The 25,552-nt window shown below is 41.1% G+C and overlaps 1 protein-coding gene across 10 annotated transcripts in view; it reads left to right on the top strand.

The window, feature by feature from the left end:
- Positions 1 to 25,552, top strand: part of Nbea (neurobeachin) — a 545,747-nt gene that overhangs the window by 463,540 nt on the left and 56,655 nt on the right. For all 10 annotated transcript variants that reach the window (XM_076574103.1, XM_076574106.1, XM_076574104.1 and 7 more), the window contains 2 exons: positions 13,131 to 13,271; positions 19,609 to 19,728. In XM_076574103.1, the coding sequence (XP_076430218.1) occupies positions 13,131 to 13,271; positions 19,609 to 19,728 (261 nt within the window). The remainder of the gene's footprint in view (positions 1 to 13,130; positions 13,272 to 19,608; positions 19,729 to 25,552) is intronic.

The raw sequence follows: 25,552 nt of genomic DNA, 5'->3' as shown, positions 1-25,552 counted from the left end.
AGGGCTTAGCATTAAGGAGGAAGGAAGGTAAACCAGCAAGGATCTGTTTAGATGGAGAAGGTGGGACCCTCAAAAGGACTCGGGATGAGGATAAGGACTACAAAGCAGATTTGGGATAAGTGAACCTAATTTTTAAGTGAAACGTTAAATGAGATGCCAAGCTGAAGTGCAGCTAAGAATTAGAAATGCCCAAAGCAGCATTGCAGCCTGAGATCCCATTGAACACTGAGTCACGCCCCCATGAATCAGTTTTCAAACTGCGCATGCGTGATGGTACCTAGCATGTTACTCACCTCGCAGGTCCACATTTACAGTGCGGGGCACCAGGCAAAGTTACTCACTTTCTCTTTGCCTCAGTTTCTTCATCTGAGTACTGGAATGGTGATAAGCAGCAGGTCATAGTGATGAGCTCTGGTGAGGTGCTATGTATGTGTGGCCTAAAACAATTCATTAATGCTGTGTATATTGGTTAGAATTCTCAGTCATTACCATAAGCCACATGCTCTACGATCTGAAATATCTTTCAGGTAGTGATGATGCCAACAGCATACGCCTGTTGTCTACTGTTGTAGAGGGTATGCTGTACAGACAGACACTGTACATGTTTGCCAGGACAGAGGGCTACTCATTGGTCATTAACGCAAAACCTATTTGGTGCAAAGGTAACATTAAAGTTGCTCTCTAAAGTCTTGTCTATGTGGGCCAGAGACGTGGCTCCCCTCCGATGGTAAAGGTGCTTGCCATCAAACTGACCTGTCCTCATTCCCCAGGAGAGAACAGACTCTGGCTTCACATGGGCCTACACACATACACACACACATACACACACAACACACATATACAAGTAAGTAAATGTGATTTTTAAAATGATGTAAATCATGTCTTTTTAACATTGATAGAATTTATTAGATACTATGTGTGCATGTGTGTGTATAAAAATGAAGTTTTATAGTGTAGGTTTTCAAGGACCATGCACATTGTATGCTCACCTCATATCCTGGTTAGTTTTTGTCAACTTGATACAAACTAGAGTCTCCTGGGAAGAGAGAACCTCAACTGAGGAATTAACTCCATCGGATTGGTCTGTGGGCATGTCTGTGGTACATTTTCTGAACTGCTAATTGGTGTAGGAGGGCCCAGCCCACTGTGTGTGGTGCCACCCCTGGGCAGATGGGCCTGTCTGGGCTTCATAAGAAAGTAGGCTGAGCAAGCCAGTAAGCAGCATTCCTCCATGGCCTCTGCTTCAGTTCCTGCTTCCTGGCCCTGGTGTCCCTGGATGATGGATTATGACCTATGATCTAGAATAAAACCTCTGTTCTATCAAAGCAACCAAAAGCAAATTAGGACCCTTCATATGCTGTGTATTACTATAGTTATTTAAGATTCTTTTTTATATATAAAGGAGAAATGGTCCTTTTGATCTGAAATTCAACTACAATGTCATAGTCAAAGGAAACTCACACACCAAGACTTCTTCCTTTCCTCCAGTGATTCTGTCAACAAACACTTAATGTGTGCTCATTGTGTGTGCAGAAAACAGGCCTCTGCACCGGATAGATAGGTGAGCCCAATGGGAATGAGTCAGATCAGCCTGGTGGGGAGAGATCAGCCCTGAACAAAGATGAGAACTTAGATCCTAAGAGAGGAAACGGGCAGTGGTGAGAGTGAAGGAGAGTGGGACCTGAAATACTAATACAGCCAAAGAAAATACAGTGTTCGTTCTGTGGACTATAGGAGTTAGGTGCTAGAGTGCTTGCTAGTGGTAACAGAATTTCATTTCCCCGTGTAACATGGTGAGATCACTGGTTTGGGGGTGGTGGCGCGGATTCCTGGACTGGAGACCTTGTGTCTGGTAGGCAATGTTTTACACGAAGCCACATCCTAAGCCCTCCTTTTCTATTTTATTTTAACACAGGGTTTCACTAAGTTCCCCATGCCACCTTGCACTCACTCTGCCTCCAGATAGGACTTAAACTTGAGGTCCTTCTGCCTCAGCCTCCTGACTAGCTGGGGTGACAGCCTGTGCTTCTGAAGTAACTGGAAAAGCTGCCTTCATTCAGAGTGCTCAGTGTGTGCCTCCTTTGACAGCGCTTTGCCTTTTGTGACTCACATATACCTCCCCAATTTTATGAAGTGTGAAATAAATAGCAGAGGCAAACAGGCAGAGCCCGAGTTAATCAGGGACCATGCACATGAACTGTCTCCTTTTGCAAGCATAGCATTGCCCTTGGTACTGGGTGGTTGAAGGCATGAGTGGGAAAAGAGAGGTAGCTTTTGCTTGCAGTTCTCCCACCGTCCTGACCCATGCGTTAGCAGTCTGTTATTTACACTCTGTCACACTGACAGGATGGGAAAATGTTAGCAAATTAAAGCCTCTTGATATGTTAATAAATTACCCTCGCATTGTTCCCATGGTTCACTGGATTTCTTAATAGGAACTTCCATACAAATGGTCTAGGAACCCAGGACTACCCTTTATAAAGCCCACTAATACACAAGGTTTTAATGGATGAAAATGTCTCTTCCTGTGCACCAATGGGAAAGTGACATTAGATGTGTACCATCGGTGGGACGGAGGGAGGGAGGGAGGGAGGGAGGGAGGGAGGGAGGGAGGGAGGGAGGGAGGGAGGGAGGGAGGGAGGGAGGAGGCTGCAGTGGGTACAGCACTACTGCATTAGGAGGAACCACCCAGAAACACAGGGACGTCTCACAGTTCTAACAGATACAGAAAAAGAAGGCTTCAGTGGGAAATTGTTTCCCAACAGCCCAAGGCAGAATTGAGATTATTAAATGTTATTAACTGGGATTAATAAGAAAAGCAATTATTTTAAAAACACAGATTAGGAGTCTTGATCTAACTAACAGTTCTAGAATTAGCAGTCAATAATTCTAGAGTTTGTTTTTGCTAACATTTGAGGTCCCAAATAATATCATATTCCTTACTGCTTATAATATTAGAGAAGCTATTAAATACACAAACATGAAGATTTTTGTGTATTTCTTTATACCACCACTTACACTGTCTCTGTGGCTTCTAATTATGGCAGAAACCTTTTGAGTTAAAGGTTCAGAAACTCAGCTCAAATAGCTCAAACATCAAATCAGCACCATTGCTTCTTATAACTGGAAGATTCAGAGAAGGGTTTGGCTTTTTAGGAAGATTTGCTCAGTGGCTCAGATAATGCCAGCCTGTGTCTCTTGCCATTGTAGACTTCAGACTTACCTTCTCCTCCACAGCCCGTGGTAGTTCAGACATTCTCTCTCCTCTCTGTAGTAGTAGAATGGCTGCAGTAGCTCCTACCTCATACTTGGACTCAAAAGAATCCCAGTAGCCCCAGTGTAAGAAAAGAAAACTTCTTTCTCAGCAGATGTCACTGATGCTACTTGAGAGGGGCAGGACAGCCACTTGCACATGGAGCTGGAGGTCAGATCAGGATGAACTAGGGACCCTGGCCTGCCCTGGGTAATGGGGAAAGAGCTGAGCAGAGCCTTGGGATTCTTGTTCCTGAAGGAAAGGAAGTCACTTTCTGTTACCACGTGTGAACTGAAATACACCTGACACTTTGCTCTTTATGATTACATGAAGGGAAGAGCACATTGAACTTGTACACACCTCCAGCTGTCAGAAAGATCGTAAGGTATAACCTTGACCCTCACAACAGCCATTGTTTAGGCAGCCACACTCTTTACACAGATCCGTAGAAGATACGATGCTCAGTGGAGTCATAGCTGAGTTTACCAGGAAACAAATGAAGCTTAAGCTTCAAGACACCTCAGTTTTCAGGGGCTTCTTCCTGTACTTTGCCCTAATTTTAGGAACACAGTGTTAAGTTCAATTTCCATAAGAACTGTGTTAGTCACTTTTCTGTCACTGTGATAAAACCCTAGAGAGGTAAATTTAATGAAAGGATGGGCTTATTTTTGCCTACACCAATGTAGATAGGGCCTCTGTGCTGGTTGGATTTTTAGTTTTGTTGCTATTTTGTTTGTCAACTGACACAACCTGGTCATTTGGCAAAAGGGAACCTCAGTTGGGAAAATGCCTCCATCAGATTGGCCTATAGGCAAGTTTGTGGGGGTATTTTCCTGATTAATGATAGATGTAGGAGGGCCCAATTCACTGTGGGTCCTAGAAAGTATAAGAAAGCTGACGGTGAGCCTGGAGAGCAATCCTGTATCACTCCAGCATGGCCTCGACTTCAGTTCCTGCCTCCAGCTCCCTTCCTTAAGTTCCTGCCCTGGCTTCCCTCTGTGATAGATTAAAAGCTGCAAGATGAAATCAACCCTTTCCTCCACAAGTTGCTTTTGGTCATGGTGTTTTATTACAGCAATAGAAGCCCTGACTAAGACAGCCTTTGGTGTCACACCTTGTCACAAGGGGCATTCAAGGAGTGGTGGATACAAAGCAAATTTTCAATCACCCTCTGAATTTCTCTACCTTAGTCATGATTGACTAAAAAGTCCAGTGAAAGACTGTTTGATTCAACTAAATCATTTTTAATTCAAGTAAGGTAAAAAAGAATATTGTTCAATAATACATTTTTCATGCCACAATTGTTTTATTACCTCCTTAAATGCCAAAACACTGACCCTAACTGTTTATTAAAACATGAGTTGCACATTTATCTAGAATGAATTTTTTCATTTATGATCTTATTCTTTTCCTGGCCACCTTTATTAAACCAATAAAGAGCATGGGAAAGGGTTTTTATTTAGACTTCTTTTTTTATTAGACTGCACAGGCTCAAGTATCACTCATTATAAATTGTATTTATTGTTTGACAAATAAAATGGTCTGTCATTGACCAGTGTTTTCAGTACCAGCCACCAGTAAGTAGGTGGAGAGATTTTTTTCCTTTCATTTATATAGATATTCCCTATGGAAATACGAGCTTGTTATGAAATTTGTCTTAAAACAGGATACATGTTAGTGCCTCAGTTATTTATATCTACTCACATGAGTTTGACTCCCAGGTTCTAGTGGTTACATGATTTCGACATGAATCATAGTCTCTGCTCGTTAAAGTACAAATGGGATTTTCCATTTCCAAGCCATGTCTTCTGATAAATGAAATCATTTCATCACGAAACCAAACCCTGGTAATATTGACATAAACATAAGACATCACACATGTGTACACACAGGTTCGAGTACACACACATATGCACAAACACACTCATTCACAAAATGGAAAGATCTATTTTGTTAACACAGGAGTTGTTTGACTGGCAGGTGAGGATGAACTTAACGTTTCCCACATTATTATGCCATTTAAAAAGAGGAAGTGATAATGCCTGGGGCTTTGAAATGTGGCAGTGCAAATGCGTGTGCTGAGGTGCAAGTGTTGGTGAGTGCCTGTGCGTATGGAGTGGAGTTGATTAAGCTGGAGAATGAGCAAACCAGAAACCCATAGCATCTTCCTACTTGTTCTTATCTCTCCTTTCCACCATAAATACAAGTAACCAAAATGAAAATTTTATTAGGTTAGTATATAACCTGCCTGATGATGAAGTTTCAATAACTAAATAAATATAGACTATTGGAAAAGTATTAAATGTACCAAACTTTTTAAATGAAAGTCATGGAACTTGATAATTTTTGACAGTCTAGTAAATAAAAATAATTTAACTCTATTAACATTATAGTAATGACTTTGGCTTCATGTAGTACTGTGGGGCGTTTACCCACCAACCCCACAGCTCCCCAGAGTTTTCTTGAGTGCGAGCAGCAGGAACTATTAGATAGAAGGATTTATTGCAGAGACTCTTGCGGAGATAAACAGATAGAAAATAAAGGATAGCCTCGAGAGGGCCTGGAACCTATTCCAACAGGCCCCGACTGTCTCTACCCCAGGGTTTTTATAGAGATGCCAAGGGGTGGAGCAAAAGACCTCCTCCCCCAGGACAGCCAAGTGCAGACCATCTTAGACACCTGCACTCAGGCCCGTGGTCCTAATCATCCTCCATGTGGACCTGCTGGGTAAAGCCACGAGGAACCCAAGAACGGGCTCCCACATAGTACAAGGTCAAGTTAAACTGGCTTCAATTGAAAAGATAAAGTTTTTTTTTTTTCCTTTGGTTTTTCAAGATAGGGTTTAGCAGTGTAGCTTTGGTACCTTTCCTGGAACTCACTCTGTAGCCCAGGCTGACCTCGAACTCACAGAGACCCGCCTGCCTCTTGCCTCTGAGTCCTGGGATTAAAGGTGTGCACCACCACTACCCGGCGAAAAGATAAAGTTTATGCAAACCTAGTGTTTTTAAGGAATCCAGAGTAGGTCAGTATTGGGAAGACCTGCTCTGAGAACATCTCTGCTGCACCTTGCTCTGGTGTTGATGTGACCAGCTCTCAGCAGTATAGCAAGGAGGCTTTTGTACCCCCACCAGAGATGGCTTTCTTCCCATATATTGGCAGTTAAGTTTCTTTGGATCCACTCTGATCATGGGTTGTTTTATTTTTTGCCCCAGAGTAGCCACATAGGATTTTGATAAACTTGATTGACAGTTTGGAGTTGTCAGGGGTCAGCCTACCTGCATCAGGCTTACTGTGTATGAAGAAGGACTAGTTCATAAAGGAAGGAGGAATGGACAGAGGAACTGTTGCTCTCGCTCATTTGCAGAAGCTGGTCATAGGTGTACCTGCGTGCATTGGGAATTAGTGCTCTTTCCCCAGAGTGCACTTTTTTGCAGATGCTTAGTCCTTGCACTGGCCTCTGCATCCCTTTCTCACTGATTCTGCAGGTCTCTTAGTTAAAGGAACCTGCCCTTGATATGTCTTCCAAATGTTTCCACTTGGTTGTTTGCCTTGTTTTATGGCTATACATTTTGTCTAAAATCCCCACATGGAAGTTTTACATGATATTCTATAGTCATTCTAGTCGGTCTTTATTCATTCAGGGTTTGTTACTCAGCTAAAAAAAGCAAAAGCCAAGCCGGGCGTGGTGGCGCACGCCTTTAATCCCAGCACTCGGGAGGCAGAGCCAGGCGGATCGCTGTGAGTTCGAGGCCAGCCTGGGCTACCAAGTGAGCTCCAGGAAAGGCGCAAAGCTACACAGAGAAACCCTGTCTCGAAAAAACCAAAAAAAAAAAAAAAAAAAAAAAAAAAAGCAAAAGCCAGGTGCTGTACTGGGTGCTGAGAATTCAGACGTGGATAGTTTAGCTGTTTCGTTTAGGGGCCAGTCTACTGGGCAAAATGAGTTACAAACTTACTTCACTATTCCTAGGCACTGTCTGTGAAGCTTCCAGAATGAAATCTGAACCCCTTCCAAAAACATGAGTCAGATAAGAGAGATGCAAAGGGCAGAGGGGTCTGTAGGAGTGAGTCCTGCAATGTCATGAAGATGTTTTTCGGGATGATGTCATGTAGTTCATGATTGGAGAAGTGGAAAAGATAAGAGTTTGAGAGGCCTGTGTTATAGATTTTTGAGCCCTTGATTATTACAATGAAAGATAACTTAGGTATATCAGAAATTCTGATATGATAAGGATGTTGAAACACCCAAAAGCTCTCCTTAGAAGCCAAACACAATGACTCAGCTTCAAGCTGTTTCTAGCACAGCAGAGCACAGCAATTGTAAACTGCTGTAAATCTGTAAGCTGCAGAGCTGTCGCTAAGTTTGAGATCTCAGTTTCCTCATCAGTAACACAAGGGCATAGGACTGGGCTAAGATTCTGACCCTCCCTCCCATTCCCGCCCTCCTTCCTTCCCTCCCTCCCTCCCCCTCCCTACCTTCCTTCTTTGGCTCTGACCTCCTGCCTCTACCTCCCCCGTGCTAGGATTATTGGTGTGTGCCATCTGTTTCTGAGCTTCTTTGGTAGATAAGGAAGCAAGCGGGCAGTTATGAAGAAAAATGGGCACACAGAGATTCTGATTTTAGAGTCAGCGTGAAAGTGCAACACAGTGGTGTGGACAGAGGGGTCATTGGGTATCCCTTTCCTTCTTGTGAAGTTAGATAAAGCGATGCCTTGCAGACCCCAGACATTTGTGTAAATCACTCCAGAAAATGGATGAGTGAGTAAACAGTATCTTATACAAATATACAGTGTCCTTAACAGTCATAGTGGCAGGTAGTAGCCACAGAAACATTTTAAGTGATACAGATAGAACCTCAGTACTGTGAGCATTGACATGCACATTTCCAGGTTTTAGTGATGCACAGTGCTGAGGTTATTGTAATGAACATCACGTTTCTCCTTGAAAGCCCTTTTAATTCTTAAAAATCACAATCTACTTGGATGAAACTGACCATTTATTGAGTTGACATTTATTATTTATTCAAGTCAGTTCAGCTTTGTATCCCAAGTTTTCTCTCAATGCTCTAGTTTTTCATACAATATTTACCCAGTAGTCTTTTTTACTTACATTTTTTAGTCATTTTTTCCTTTCCTGATATAGATGCTTATTCTGAAAAATTACTTGATATAACAGGTTTTAACGTAGAAAATATTGATGAATCAAGACTAAAGGAACAGAAAGAGAAAATAGAAAAACAAATAAAATGGAAAGCGCACTCACTTTTATATCAAAAGAATTCTCACCCAAATGCATCAAAGTGCAGTCTAAGTAGAGCTTGTTCTGTTGTGTGTTTGCAGCAGTTATATATTTAGATAGATAGATAGATAGATAGATAGATAGATAGATAGATAGATAGACAGACAGAAAGACAAATGATAAGTAGATAGATGAAAGATGGATAGATATGATGTCCTGAATATTGTAAATTTATGCTGGCATCTCTCAGGATATTTTTTTTTCCATAGAGTAAAATCACAAACTTGTTCAAGGAAAAAAAAAAAGTTTTTTGTGGCACTCTCCTCTGAGACAGATTTCTCTGCTGCATCTTTGAGGAGTGGATGATAAGGGATACAAGTGGGGGACCAAACATTTGTTCAGTAGATACAACAGTGTTTTGTTGGTACATAAACAAATTTTACCAGGCATATGACTGTCTGGACACATGTCAGTTCATTCTCTTGAGATGTCAATAGCATTTTAGCAAGTTATGTAAGCTTACTCGCCCTTCTAAAAACAACAGGGTTTTATCGGTCTAGAAATCATACTTTTAGTCTCTGCCTGCCCCTTGTGCCTGATTTTATGTCATGTGTCACTGTTCATTTGCAGCATAAAACAGCAGTAGATCTAATACCACGTTTTAAACTCTTTAAGTGGAAAGCACAACAATGGCTGTATCTAAATGCTAATGGAAAAGGAAACTAGCTCCTATTGCCAACCAAATATGTCAATCTCAGTAAACCGTGTGTTTTCACCAGAATTTCACCTATAGTCATCTGCAAGATTGATATGGGATTTGCACTGCAGTGCTCACCTAAGTTTTAAAAAGATGCCAGACTTACAACCTTATCAATAGAGAGGTAGACCGATGTTGACGTAAGTATGAGAGATTCTGATGTCCTTTGGATGGAGTAAGAAAGAGGCCATCTATTAACAGAATTTGAATCTCCTCCTAAACAACTGGAAGCTTTTTTCCTTTGAAAAGTTTGTTTCTTGACTACTAGAAACAAAATAATTTTAAAGTGGTAACAATGAGTAAAACTGTTTACATTTCAGAAAATTTATTTATAGGTTCATTAGACAAAAATTCCAAATGAGAAATGTATTTGAAGTAGTAAAAAGGAGAAGTTTGCAGGCTTGGACACAGTGCAGCTTTTCATACAGAACTCACATGATTCTGCAAACACTCCAGTAGAGAGACTTCAGTGAAACTTGAGCAAATAGAAAATGTAAATATGTATTTTCTCCTTTTTGGGTAGTTGAGGAAAAGGACTGGCTTCTTTTTCCTTCTTCCTTGATGTTTTGTGAGCAAACATTATCAGTATAAGGTTGACCCTCCCTATGGGCAACTGAAAGATCCACCAGCACATTCAAGACAGGAAGCACCACACTTCTCAGATGGCTCACTGAGTTAGAAGTTTGTTATATGGACATCTAGAAGAGTCCAGATCTGGTTCACTATGTAACTTTCATTTTTCTACTTGGTAGCTCTTGTCCTTTCACCAACCATAAAAGTTACATTTGTTTTAAATATCAAGAGTTTTACATAATGTTTGAAGAAATGCCTTCCTTTTTTACATCTGTGTAAAAAGATTTAGCACAGAATGGGATTGAAGCCTTGAAGTATGTAAGTGGAAGGTTTATGCTTTCATCCCAGGAGTCACAAAAATGAAGGCCAATGGTTTTGAAACTTTAAAATATTAATACTCTTGTACCCAAGAAACACAACTTTTAAAAAATAAATAAGTTGTTTAATATTGGTTAAGTCATAATAAAGGCTAACATAAAAGGAACATACTTTACAAATAACTTCAATATTCAGGCTAAGAACCCTTACAAATAAGAGCTTATTATGGAAATTCTAGCAGCCTTAACTGCTGGCATCATTGTGTTGTTTAAATTAGTCTTCTGGGACCAAAAGAAAAGGTTCACAGCAATTTATAAATGAATTTTTCTCTCTTGTGTAACATTATATGTCCCATTGAGACACTAATTTTCTATGACTTCTCCTGTTCAGATTAAGCTTTTGGAGAACTTTATGCTTAAGTAGTAATATTAAATTTGTAGGTAAAGACTGATACACTTAATACTTTCTTTTTCCATGTAAACACTTATTTATACATTATGCAGCTAAAAGCAGTCACTTGTATCTAGCTGATAAGTATGGACTCCATAAGTGTGGACTCCATATATGAGGAAACCAAGACCAGACAGAAAATTGAACTAAGGCAGTTGCTATTTGCACTCCTGTCCAGAAGAAACTGAGACCAATGTCTCTCTGTGGTGCCGACTAGCACAGGAGAGCTCAGGCTGCCTTCTAGGCTCACTCAATGCCTGTGGCTCTCCTCAGCTCCTCTCACCCCGTTCTGTACCCGAAACATCTCCAGCTTATGGCCTTTCTTTACCCTAGCTTCTCGATTCTATATAGCCCTGCCATTTCAGCTAGGCACTCTTGGCCCTCTCGTTGTTCTCTCTCTCTCTCTCTCTCTCTCTCTCTCTCTCTCTCTCTCTCTCTCTCTCTCTCTCTCTCTCTCTCTCTCTCTCTCTCGTCTTCTCTACCCCCATTCCTCCTGACCCCTCTCCTTTCAAGGCTTGGTCCATTCTGCTGACCATGTTTAGTCTACTGCTTCTCTCCCTACTCAGGACTCTTCCAAACGCCTCTGGCTGTTCTCTCCCTCATATCTACAATAAAAACCTTCCCCTCAGCCATATCTTGGAGCAGTCATGTGCTGTTGCTGGAGGGCTTCTCTCCAGGTTCCAACAAGCCCCGCAGTCCCACAATCCATGTATAAAATAATCACTCAGACGCTTATATTACTTACAAACTGTATGGCCATGGCAGGCTTCTTGCTAACTGTTCTTATATCTTAAATTAACCCATTTCCATAAATCTATACCTTGCCATGTGGCTGGTGGCTTACCAGCGTCTTTACATGCTGCTTGTCCTGGCGGTGGCTGCAGTGTCTCTCCCTCCTTCTTCCTGTTTCCCCAATTCTCCTCTCTCCTTGTCCCGCCTATACTTCCTGCCTGGTCACTGGCCATCAGTGTTTTATTTATATAGAGTGATATCCACAGCAATGTCCTCACTTTATACAGTGAGAATGTGCTAGGAATCATTAAAGACTGGGTGTGCTAAGAAGTTTGGAGCCATGGTCTAATAGTTAACATGAGCTTTTGGAGGGAAGAAAGTAGCCCATATCCTCCGCTAAAGTCCTGATAGCACAGGTTGTAGTGGCTTCACAAGGCACCTGCATGCAGATCTGAGTCCTCTGGATCAGCCCTTCTTCACTTAGTGTGTTGTTTATCATAAAAAGGATTGGTGCTGTTGTACCTGTTTCTTGAAACCCCCAGACACCACCAAGGAGCTGGATTCCGATGCAAGGACATAAGGGTCCTTTTATTGTGAGGTTCATCCTGGGCCACCAACAGATGGAAGGAAATGTGGCAGTGGCCACTAGCCCAGGTGTAGAGAGTTTTTATAGGGAAAAAACACAAGCTGGGAATTGGCAACTTGGGATTGGGTAGAAGTGATGTGGGGCAAGGTGATTTTTTTAAACTATTGGTCTAAACTTTGGGCGCAAAACCACATTTGAAATCATTGGGTTAGACTTTTGGTGGGGAACCACAACCCCCTGAACAGGATTATCTGGACTGCTCAGCAGGATTATATAGATATCTTCAAGGGCCATAAACTGCAGACAGGATGTCTGCAGGAGGATACTACTCTGTATCCGTTCAAGTTGTCATGCACATTCCTGAGGTCTTTTCTGGAACTGAGTACAGCAGGTCGTCTAAGATGGTGGCCCTACCCTAAGAAGGGGTCTGTATTGCCTTCACAGTGCTCCAGTTGGGCAATAGCAGGGCAGGACCAGTGTTCCAACTGTGCTTCCTCCTCTGAAGGACCTTGGCTCCTTAGCATACAGCATACAGACTGAGCCTAGCAAGCAGGAAAGCCAATGCAAAGGAAGTTCCACAACTCAGCAAAGACAACAATATGGAAATCTGTCTTAATAATTATTGCCAAGCTCTGTGTCTATTGTGTGTGCTAAGGAGCCAGGAAGAACAAAAAGGAATCATGAAAATACTGATTTGACCTGAACAGTTAAAATTGAATCACTTTCATTTTGTTTTGGTATTTTTTTTCTTACGGGTTTTTGTTTACTGGCTTGTTTTGATTTTTATTTTTTGTTGTGTTTTGTTTGTTGAGCGAGATCAAGAAAGAACATAAAATTGGATGGGTAGGAAGATGGGAAGGATCTGGGAAGTGTTCGGTGGTCCAAGAATGTGATAAAAAAAAATATATATATATATATATATATATATATATATATATATATATATATATATATATATATATAAGAAAAAAGTTTTAAATAACAAAAACCTGAATGACCCTGGGAATCTAATTTTCTAAAGTTATAGCCAAGTCTGGAGACTTTACACATGTGCCTGTGTATTTTTATCGGGTACACTGATTAGTAATTAATATTGAAATCCACTCGTTGAAAATGCCATGCAGAGCAGTCCATTAGTGCTGAAGTACTTTCAGAATGAAGCCTGGACATCTAGGATGTTTACTGTTACTGTGTGAAACAGAACATTTCCTTTTATCTTTTTACAGCCAATTGGTGCTTTGAACCCCAAGAGAGCAGTGTTTTATGCAGAGCGTTATGAGACATGGGAAGATGATCAAAGCCCTCCCTACCACTATAATACACATTACTCAACGGCAACTTCGGCTCTATCGTGGCTTGTTCGAATTGTAAGTATCATCCTTAACTTAGCGGTCTCTAACTCCAGAGTGTAAGTAAATTAAATGAAGATCAAGTACATTTGGGGTTCACTTTAATGACTAGAGGCCAGTGAGTAGAAAGTGGACGCTATGTACCCCAGGGAAGAGTTCAACCTGTAATCTTCCTTCTCAGCTTCCCAAATGCTGGGATTATAGATGTGCATAACCACACTTTGCTTTGATTTTTTTTTTTTTTTTTTAATATATGGTCATCTTTGTAGAATTGGGTTAGGAAGCCAGTTACTTAAATTCCTATACTTATTTTTGAGCTAGGGGTAGCACATGCTGAGCAGGCACTCTGTTACTAACTCTAACCTTGCGTGCGTGTGCACACACCTGTATCCCCAAATGAGTCATAAAGGACCCTCTGGTGTATATGTTGAATTTTTAGATCAATTAATATGTTAATGAAACAAACCCCAAACTGACTTTAAGAAAATACCAACTCTGTACTTATAAACCAGAGGTAAAGACAGAAAATTGTGATCCCTTTTTAGACTGAGGTTTTTAATTGGTCTCATCTCTCCAAGATTCAGCTTAATTGTATGAAATTGGAAGTTAAGAAAATCTTAACTGTATTTTAGATGCTAGAATAATTAGATCTAATTGTAATTTTGAGAGCATTACATCTGTGGCCAAGCCTGATTATGGGAACTAGTCAGAGCTGCCCTCCTTCACTTTATGGCCACAGTGCTCTCAGTAGGCAGAAGGCATTTCCCACTCAGGCAAGAGATGACAACCTCAGATTTCTCACAGAGTTCATGGAATCCATCCTGTGGCTCCAGCCTCGGAACTGAGCAGACTATAGAACTGATCAGTCAGGATTCAGGGGACCTGATTTCTGATAGCCACAGGCATAAAATGTAGTCTTAATTGATTTGCACTCAGAAGTAGGAAAACAAAAAGACTGATAAATTCAGTTCTCTGATCACCAGTGATTAGACCATAAAGGCAAATTTCTAGTCATTATCACTAATAGTGGGGAATGACCTTCGAGCATGAATGAACTGCCAATAAACAAAAATCAGTCCAGGAAGCATAGATTTAAATTCTAGAGAAAGGGTGCCAGTCAAGTTCTATATGCTGTCTGCTCTGGAAGCCAAGAAAAAATGTGGCTGTGCCTAAGCAGGCCAAGAACTGCCCCCACAACCCACAGAGCCCATTGGGTTTCATCAGGTTAGTCCACCTACACTTTGCAAGAGGCCCCCAGAATCACAACATAACCACATTTTCAGAAAACATTGAAACCAAAAGTTTTCACTCTGAGAGGCTCTTTTATACCTCATCAGAGTCCCTGATGCCACAGCCTTGGTGAGCCACCACAGTGAAGGGGAGTCTACCTCACTCAGGCCTCTTGGGGATGGACAAAACTCCAGGGCTGTGTGTGAAAACCACAAGAGCAACAACAACAACAGATGTTTCAATTGGATTGTCTTGAGATTTAAATGAGAATAATGTTTGATTGCATCTTGAAGTAGACACAATGGTGTTATGTGTTTTCTGTGAATGCCAATTAGCCAAATCTGGAGACAGATTGGCAAAACACATGAAAAGAAAAACACTTGTTCTCAACCACCAGATTTATTAACTATTTTTCTCTTCTAAGTAAGCTAAGCCTTTTCTCCAGTCACAAAACACAAGAGGTCCTCTGACCGACCTGCTGTCCCCGTGGGTAGAGCACAGACAGGACCGAAACTGTGGGGGGGCCTGACAGTGATCTTCTGTGTCTCCTGCACAGAACGCATTGTCTCACAGGGAATCCCTGACTGTTTAACAGCTTCTAGTACCCTGGTTGAGAAGGAAAAGGAACGGGTGGAATTAGTTTCATAAATTTTAAACCTGGTATACCCAAAATGTTACTTTTTGGTCATGTAACCAATAAAAAATTATTTATGTGATGTTTAATATTTTTGAACTCATTTTGGAATCCAAAGACTATGTTATATTTCTATTATGTCTATTGACTTCTGTATCTGACAACACATGTATCTAACTTTCATTTAGCTCAAATGCTTCATGAAAAGCTATCAGATACAGCACTGGAGTCCTGTGGTCTAACAGCTTGAGGAGCATTCAGCTAATGGGCCAGGGAACTTTGCTTTCTTCAGTCTTACTCTAAGGACTTTATGAAGTAGAAAATGCATTTATAATTTGTATCACTAAGAATCTGTTCATAAAATATAATACATATTAAAATAAGTGGCTGTCTTCTACCTTTCAATCCTTTTAGACCTAAAGTCATTACATTCATTATCTTTCAATATATTTAGTATGACAATGATGATAATTGCATAAAAATGCTAATTAGCTATATACCTCATTACTTTAAATTAAGAATATTCTTTTAGTTAAACTCCCAGTGAAATCACTTGTCTGACTTGCTAGGCTCTAGAAAGACTGTTTCATTGATTGCTGCCAGACAAATGCTGAATAAACCCTCATTCCAAAGTGGGATTTCTTAAGATAATACACGGACATGTTGTGCTCAGATGTTTGTCCTTCCAGGACCTGAGACATCACCCTGAGTAATCACATGCTACTCACTGACTATGACCAGTTTCCCTGGCTGACTCAGTATGACAGCTCAGCCCTTCTGTGCTCAGCTAATTCCTTAGCCATTTAATAACAATGATTCTTAGGACATTAAATAGGTAACATTCAAAATTGTAATATCTACATGTGTTTATAATTTAGAATGTTTTTTATAATTACAGATTATTTAGAAAACTTACCCAAGAAACTCAACTGTAATGTATCATTAAAAATACCCGTGTCTAGTAAAAAATAGCATCAATACTTTCCCAAGCATCATCCTTTAGCCAACCCAAATAAAACTTTTCATTGTGGTTATTTTGGATGCTACACTTAAGGGCAGTACACATTCACTTAGAGGAAAACAAGTGATATCTAATCAGAAATCAGAAGTGTGGCATACAGAAGGCACACAGGTTAATTCATAGAAAATGCTGATTGATTCTAGACTTACTTTTGAATTCTTTCAAAAGAAATAGGAGAAAATTATATCTCAAGCCTCAAAGTAGAAATAGTCATCCCTTCCACGCATGGAAGTGTGGCCTTGAACTTGCACAGATGCTGGAGGGAGGCACACACCTGCTGGGGAGACAAAGTGAAGGTGCCAGCCCAGACAGACAGCAGGACCTAGCACAGGGAGGTCTCTGCATTAACCTGTTTCCTTTCCCTCTTTGTAAGGTGCCACAGCACTTCAGTTCTGCATCTGAAAGGGACTTCCGCACAGTGGGGGCTCCCTTCCAGAACCCAGATTAGGCACAAACCACACCCAAACACTTGTTTTTACCAAGAGATCCTTTATTAAACTGGGAAGAAAAGTTAAAGTGGCTGCTTTCTGACTCAAGCAGAAAAACAGCAGCAAATGACCTTGCAGGTGTCATTGTTAAGAGAAGAAGGGGAGGTCTGGGTTAGAATGGGCTAGGATGTGGTAATAAAGGAGACAGAGGATGAGGGAGAAGGGGAAGGGGACACGGGAAAGGGGCAGGGATAGTTGTCCTGGAGGGACAAGGGACAGCCTCTGGATAGAGAGGAGACAGATGTGGCACATGGGCAAATGGCGGTTTATAAAGGTAAAGGGGGAAACCTCACGTTAGGACGAAGTGTTTAATTTCAATTGGGCATGTTAATTAAGTGAACCAAAAGGGGCTTCTAATTGCTGAACTTTGGCAGTCAGTCCCAGGAGAAAGAAGTGGCCAAATAAGGAAACAGACCTTGGTGTCTAGCTTCAGGAATGGAATCTAATGGTTTTTAGCAAGACAGAGAGAATGGGGGAGAAGGGCAAGGCCCGCCAGAGCCACATGCTCCAGGGGGCTGGTGTCCCTTCATCTTTCCTTTGCTGTGATTACACATGGTTGGGGTTCAGTTTTGTTTTTAAATGGAATGAAGAAAACAAAAAAGACGAGTGTTGTTTCTAACATGGAATTGAGTGGTCTGTAGAGGTTACAAGGCAGGGAAGGTGGCCATTGCCTTTGGAGGAATCTAGTGAACTAGCAGTCTGGGCGCACCAAGCTGCTTGTTGTGTTATACTCTGGTGTAGGTAAGATACACCAAGCTTTGTCTTTGTTATTTCACTTATCTAATCCTGTAATTACCCTAAAGATGGCTGTCAGTGTCAGCTTACACTGATGAAGTAACAGAGGCAGTTCCAGGACAGTATGTAAAGGAGCTTGCCCAAGACAGGTAAATAGTTCAGTCAAACTTTAAAATTAGTAAGTCATGTTTTGCTCAATGTATCATTACTATTCTTCATTTTTAACAGTCCAATTTTGATTACTGAGCATATATACCACATTTACCATCTGACTTTTAGTAGTAAATTAAAAGTCTACAAGGCAAGTTTAATCAGTGAGAGACACCTCAGATAGTTTTTATTCCTAATTATGGTGACATCCATTCATCTTTTATATAACTTAAAATCTTAACAGAGTGGACTTTCAGGCTGCATATTTGATTTCCAGGTAAAATAATTGATTTTTTTTTTTGGTACCCAAATAGTAAATTTCTCCCCAGATGCAGTAAGCAAGATCAAGCCAAATTAAAATGACCAGGTTTATTTGGGCCAAATGTTCTCCTCTGACTCTCCAGTGCCCCGCCTCCACCCCAGAGATGAGGCATGGGGAGGGAGGAGGAGAAATCACTTGGCAGGTACAGAGACCCAGGCTTCAATACCCTGCAGGCAAGGTCTTAAGCTTTGGAGGAAGAGCCTGGACTTCTGCCATCTTTCTGAGGGGGCAGGGTTTGGCGAGGGAGGAGTGAGGCCAGGGCGGAGTTTCCGGCCGAACAGTAATAGATTCCCCTGTTTTTTGCTATATCATTCATGATTTTATCTTTTCCATCTCACTTTTCTGTCATTCAAAATTAAGATAATATATTACAAACTTAATAAATTGATGACGTCTATTCACACTAAAATTGCAGAAGATTTGAAAAAGGTAAATATTTCTAGATGTTGCCAGATGATCACCCTCTAAGCAAGGAAAGGAGGGTAAAGGGATATGGGGAATCTCTAACACATTAAGAAACAAACAAAGTTGCATAGTAAAGAAAAGAGACAAATAATTAGGAAAATGACCTGCAGAATTCTTAACATCATCAAAGTTGGGAATGATTTTTGTTATTGATCCCCGCCCCCCATCATAAGCTTCAGAGAAAAGGGTTAAGTATGGCAAAAGAAATACACATTTGATTTTGCTCTACTTATAGGTAACTAGGGAATCTTTAGTGAAAATGAATATTATTTACTCTTTTTTGGAGACAAATTTAGTGATGTCAAAAGCAATGCTTCCCATTCAACCTAAAAACTGCAGAGCAGGCATTAAAATGGGATAAATGCCCGGGTTTTTTGATGGCCTTATCCCAGGGCTCCTGTTATGGGAGATGTCCTGATTGACAGACATAGTGCTCAGGATGCTAGTCAGCAGCAGTCACAGAGTACTGAAAGTGTCAGGTCTCAATTGCATTCACTTTAGTTCATTCCTCATTCAACAGATTAAGTAGTGAAGATTTCTATGCACTAGGAGTTAAGCTAAGTAGGAGATGAAATAGGGAGTGAGATAGACAATCATAGCTGTATGAACCATGTTCAGAATCTAAGGAGATGTCAGCTGCTCAGTGAATCCAGAATAGCCTTCAGGGGTCAGTGTTAGTGAGAAAAAAGGATGTTTGCATCTGGCAAAGGAAAAAGAACAGACCCCAGCAGAGCAGAAGGGAATTCGAGAACCAAGACAGTGCATAGTTGAGACTTCCTGCAAAGCTCTTGGAGCTATCAAGATAACTGAATAGGAATTGCATTTCTAAAGAGCACCAGACCATTGTGTAGACCTTGTGTTTGGGTGGCCCTTCTTAGCTACTCCAAGATGGACATCACCAAACTAATTCCCTACTCAGAGTGAGTGGCTTGTCTTCTTGCAGTTAGTATGTATAGGCTGAACTACTAGAAAAAAAAAAGAAGAAAATCTCCCTTATAAATGCCATGGGAATCATTTCTAGAGAGATCATAGGGTACATCATCGTTTTGCAGATAAAAAGACATGCCCATGAGACCAGAAGTCATGCCAGACTGTGGAGCAATGGGCTGCAATGGCACAATCAGCCCAGACCCATTCTCCTGACACCTTGGTGTGGGCTTTTTACCCAAGGCTCTGTATTTCTTCTGCCTATGGAGGGCCTCAGAGACTAGTGTCTTTGGGTTCTTTCGTTTTGTCTTGTTTCTACAAAGAAATGACTGTAGCTATCTGTGTTTCATATGATCCACTGACTGATTCTTTTCTTTGCTCAGGAGCCATTCACAACCTTCTTCCTCAATGCAAATGATGGGAAATTTGACCATCCAGACCGAACCTTCTCATCCATTGCAAGGTCATGGAGAACTAGTCAGAGAGATACCTCTGATGTCAAGGTATATAGTTTATTTATCATTTATAGTCATGGAAATCTAAAACTTGTTGAAATTTTTATTTTTAAGTATAAATGGATATATGACATTTTATGTTATGGCTTTACTCCATTATATTAAAATTGTATACTACATCTAATCTTAAAGAAAGTCTGTTGTTGTATGACCCATGTAGTTTAATGAGGGCCGTCTGTCTGACTGATATATTGGGAATACCCATTGGAACCTAGTGGAGCAGTCACCAGTGGGTGCATAACTTGAAGAACTGATCTCCCTTTCCTTGAACCCAGAGGAAATGTTTCAGCAGTGAAGGGTAGGCCTCCCTGAGACCCTCCTCCACCCTGACTGTTGATGGGCCCATTCATGTGCAGATATGGGGTAGTCATTGGTTGTTTCAGAGAGTTCATGACTATAACTATTGTGTATTGCCTAGAAGGTAGGAGTTTGCAGTCTTTCTTCCTTCCTTCTGGCTCTTACCATCTTTCTATGCCCTCTTCCAGTGTTCCCCAGCCTTAGAAGGGATAGTATAAATGTCTTGTTTAGGGCTGAGAACTCAACCCTCACTTGTTCTCAGCACCTTTTACATCCATCAGTCAGTCTGCCTTCCAGCAGCTTATTGGAAAGCGAGGTTTCTCTGATTAAGGCTGGAGTGGGAATTGTCTTTGGGTATGAACATGCATTTAGAAGGTGGGTTGACACACACTTAGTTAAACAACAAAGTTAAGCTCCTCACCCGCTCCTGTGACACCTTCAGTGTGGGCTTTTGAGAAGGTTTGTAATAGTAGGTATGGACTCCTTCTTGTGGAGAAGGCCTTAAACGCCAGCAGTGTAGTAGCTTGATCACTTGACAGTTGTGCCACCACTGCCCAGATGAGCAGGACCTGTGATGGATGAGGTTAGCATTGTGACGTGTAGGGTTCACAGCCAGATTTCTCCCCCAGCAGCTTATATGGCACCTTCTAGCACTTTGAAAGCTAGCTGGAGGAGGCTCCCAGCTCAGCTCCAGCTTGATTTCTCTGTAGCATATGATCAAGGTGTGTGGTGCCTTAAGCAATATCATCTAGTTCTGGTATACAACTAAGAGGAATGGCAAAAGCATGGTTTTAGGGGATTCTGGGGTCTCCCTAACCAACGACGAGTAAGGAGATGCTCCATACCTGGCAATGGAGTTTTTTGTTAATAACAAGTAGCTTCAATTAAGAACCATTAAAAAGTATCTCAGGATTTTTTTTGTTTTGTTTTGATCAATTAAGGTGTTTTCATTAAAAAAAAAAAAAAAAAAAAAAAAAAAAAAAACTCTATCTAACCCAAATGGGAATGGATAAATGGAAAGAACAATCCAGTAACTCACCTTTCCTGCTGTTGACTCAATATTTGGCCCATTGCATAAAACACGGTGGGAATTGGATCTGACCTTAATGTGTCATAGTGTTATAGCTGGCCCGGCTTTGGGTTTGTGTAGCCTGGGGCAATTAATAAAGCATTAATGACAAGACCCATTTAAAATGCAGGCTTTTCTATCCAGCCTTAGCCTTTTACTTGACTGCCTGGGGATACTATGCAACAATACATATTAGATTAAACCAGCACACACAATACCCAGAAAGAGAGCAGAGCAATTTTACAGTTGGTACAACTTAACTAGTGGTAAATACAAAGATGTGTTAATTGTTTATTTGTGCCTCTTTTTTTTTTTTTTTTTTAAGAAAAAGGAAAGGAGTACATGGCCATGATTGATGCATTAGGAAAATGTGTTCCTTTCTCTCTCTTTCTGATAGTAAGATCACATGATCAAATTATTACATAGATAGTTTTTTATTTTAAACCTTTTTTCTTTATCAGTGCAAAACTATTAGGTGACACTGAATTTAGGGCTTAGTCCTACAGAAGGGAGCCAGTTAAACTCAGCTGTTTGATTTGCATACCTATGTCCACCCGAAATAACTTATACAAAGTAGTACAGTGTCAGCAAAGAGAGAATTTTGTGAGGGAATGGAAGCTGTGTGTTCACTTCCTTTTCAAAGCAAATCACACGAGGTTGAATGTAGCACATCCATGTTTTATTTGTTGCTATTAAAGTTGATGAGAGTCAGTCTTAATTTATGCATATAACATTCACATTTCAAAAAAGCCAGGGTTTAACCTGCAGCTCTGCTGACTTAAGTGTGGTGACCGCACTTGACTTCTCTAAGAAATTAAACTAAAATATCCATAAGCCATGGTTCCAGCTGACTGTGGCCAGGGATCCATCCGGAAGGGAGCTACTCTTATTTAATGCACCTGGAGAACAAAAAGAAAACTGGGAGCTGGGAGGCGCTCCGTGGGCAGCAGTATCTCAACTTCATGTTACAGAATCACCTAGTGGACAGTTTGCATGGAAGTTAAATATTCTTTTATACAATTGACTATTTCCATCTTACGTCAGAGCTGTAGCCTTAGTTTATCAAACTACTTCAAGTAGAAACTCATCCTCACTGTTACCTAGCGTCATAACAACAAAGAATTGGCATTTTTCTTAGCTCAGAGGTCCACTCCCACATGCCCACACACACGTGGGGTCAGTTATTTCTAATTTATTTATGTAATCACACTTCTCAACTTAGCTTTCCTTTCCTTCCTGAGAACTGGGTCAGTGCTTCAACCATCAGAGACCTCAGCAAGCTGCATTTCAGTCACTGAATCCCACTACAGCCTTCTTCTTGTTACCAATTAAGGAACTTTCACAGTTTGTTGCTAATTGTGGTACTTGACTACCTGGAGTCAGGCATCAAAGAAGCCATCAATGTGACTGTCCCTAACTTGGAAATTTTCTTGGTTTTCCTCCCCAAGCAGCACTGAACCCCCCACCCCCACCCCACCCCACCCCACCCCCACCAATACCTCCACCACACACTCAATTGGCTAATAAGGAATGGGTTTCTCCACCTTGACATTGTGCCGACTACATTGTCAGCTCCCCCTGACCAGCACCCTTGGCCCTTGCATACTGTGTGATTATATCCTGGGGTCTCTTTCTTCAGCAAGACTGCGTGTTCACACACACAGAAATGGACTTCTGTGTCCTGGAATGGGGCTCTGTGTACCTTGCATGTATTTGCAAAGGGTGATTCCTAATAATGGGGCCAGTGGCTCAGTGCCATCTGCGTGTTTACTTTTTAAACATATGATCAAACCATCATCCCCAGCGATGACAGTTCCCTCCTAAAGCCATATGTTAGGCTGCTCTTTCCCCATCCCCAAGTCATCCTGCTGTAAGAAGTAATGTGGTTGCTGCTGCTCTGGAAAGTGCATCAGGGAGTGGACAATACTGTCTCTGAATTCCATCTGCCCTTCCTTAGCCATGCACAGCACTTTTCTATACTTATTGACCATAATATGACATGTTCAGGCAGATCCCCAAGTTCCAATCCAGCTTGGTCTACAAAGTGAGTTCCAGGACAGCCAGCGCTACATAGAGAAACCCTGTCTTGAAAGAGGGAGGGAGGGAGGGAGGGAGGGAGGGAGGGAGGGAGGGAGGGAGGGAGGGAGGGAGGGAGGGAGGGAGGGAGGGGAAAGGAAAAAAAGAAATTGCAGACAATATGGTTTCCATCAGGTTCCTATTCCATGTGTGTGCACACCTGTGAGTGTGTGTTTTTGTGTGGGGGGAGCAATCACATATGTTCATGTGTGTTCTGATGCTTTCTGTTACAGCATCAGAATATGGGTCTTATGACAAAATGTTAGAATATATGAGGTCTTTAAAAATAATGGTGAGTTGAAAATTTTAAGTTCATGGTTCAATACATCTATTAAAGTATTTTTCATTTTAAAAGAATGACTGGTTTAGCAGGCAAGAGTGAGTTACTGGGAATAATAACCCCACTGACTTCTGGAGCATGGATTTTTATTTCTGGTCTCTACTGTGTAATATAGCAGTTGATGTGTTTTCAAGGAAACATATTTTTGTTTCCAGAGAGAAACTATCTCTGCACTATCTACTGAGGTAGACAACCTTGCAAGGGAGCTGAGAATGCAGTGGATGGTTTCATTCTGTCTCTCTCCATTAATGTCAGCTTCTTCCTGTGCTAATGAACACAAGATGAGTAGGAAAGGGAGCTGCCCAAGTGACCTCTGAGAAGAGGCCCCAAGAGTGGAGTCAAATCAGTTAGTTTTGGCTCTGGCGTTTTGTATTTTGATTTTAAATTTCTTTCCTTCAGCCATGCCCTGCGAGGAGAACTATTCCACTTAGAGATATCCTTACACTAATTTTCCTTAATACCTTCCAAAGTTGTTATGTTACATTCTGAATAGCTATGTAGATGTTAGAAAAGGTGGCTGTGACACAGTGTCATTAAGGTGACATAGTGTAAATTAATGCAGTTAATGGAGGTGCTCACACTGCCTCAGTGACCCATTATGAGCTCTCGTGGAATTAACAGATGCCCAGGCATCAATCTTTTGGGAAAAAGGATAGAAAAGCGCTGGCAGCTTTAAAACCTCGCAGTGAATTATATTAGGAAAGTGAAAACGTCTGGGTTAGATTTGATTTCACCAGGAAGCCATAAAGTGGTACGGCTCTCAGCAAAATATATTAAACTGAAATGTCAGATTTGATGCAATAGGTACACAATTATGATAGTGTTAATAGTGGTCTTCTATCATCCTAAGACATACTTTCCAGTTCAATTTCTCAGCAGCTTGAACTTGTCATAAGCTTATAAATTAGAAATTGTGTTTGAGGATATTTTCCTATTTTTGACAGAACGCATATACTACTATTAACTGTACCGTAGGGTTTTAGTATAGCTGTTAAAATAAACTAGAAATCACATTTGCAGATACAAAATGCCTGTTACAATATTCACTTTGCCATTTCTTTAATAATATTGCATGTCTTTCTGTACTGGTTTTCATTTAGCAATATTTAAGCTCCTTGGATTTTTCTTTAAAGAGAAGCTGTTTAAAAATGTGGGTGTGTGGGGGGGGGGGCGTGTGCAGTAACCCAGACAGCAGTTGCCTTGGCCAGCCTTGTCTAACCTGCCTGCATGGAGGCAAAGCAGACTGGGTTCCTTTTGAGAAACACTTCACAGTTTACAAACATACTTTTGGTTGGTTTGCTAAGTGCTCTCAAAGCAGGTCGTTTTGATGGGAGACCAAAGCCTGCAGGGTCCTCTTGGCGCTGTCTGTCTGGGGCTCCCCATTCCTGTGCACTCTCTCATCCTCTAGGGGTCTTTTCTTTTTCATGCATTGCCTCTCCTTGAAGTTGAATGCTTTTCTGCCTGCCTCCTTGTAGGAAGTTAGGCCAAAGTCCCTTTGCCTGTTGGACTAGCAGCTATAAAAACACACAGCCACTCTGTATGTTTAGTCATAGCTCAGAATTAGAAAAAATCTTACTCAAATCTTTTGAGACAGGAGACTGTGACTTAAAACAGTCTTTAGTGCTCAAAAGATCCCTAGACTTCACAGTAGCTATACAGATGTGCGCTCACCACCTTAAGCATACTTCACATAACTCCTAGGAGGGCTTTCTTCATCCCTGTCTTGAGCCTCACCCTGTGGCTACATTCTGTTCGTTACTCTGAAACTGACCCTCACCTTAAGCCTGCCTCTCATTTTGACCATCTTTTGCTATCTTAAGTTAGACTTTTGTGTATCTCAAAACCCTGCCCCAAACCTGAAAATAAGTTTCTTCCTTATTTCTCATGGCATCTTACACCCCTGGTCATTTTAAGCATTCTACCTAAAAGTTCCTTGGATACAAGATCCTTAGGTACTTTGAAGGATGCAGCCTTGTTAAACGTCCCTCCTCTCCATCACTCAGGGACCTTATCTCCTACTTCCTCAGTAA

This window comes from Peromyscus maniculatus, chromosome 6 (assembly GCF_049852395.1).
Source record: "Peromyscus maniculatus bairdii isolate BWxNUB_F1_BW_parent chromosome 6, HU_Pman_BW_mat_3.1, whole genome shotgun sequence".
Lineage (NCBI taxonomy): Eukaryota > Metazoa > Chordata > Mammalia > Rodentia > Cricetidae > Peromyscus > Peromyscus maniculatus.
Note: the sequence above shows the minus strand (reverse complement) of the source record. Positions and strands in the feature narration are given on the sequence as shown.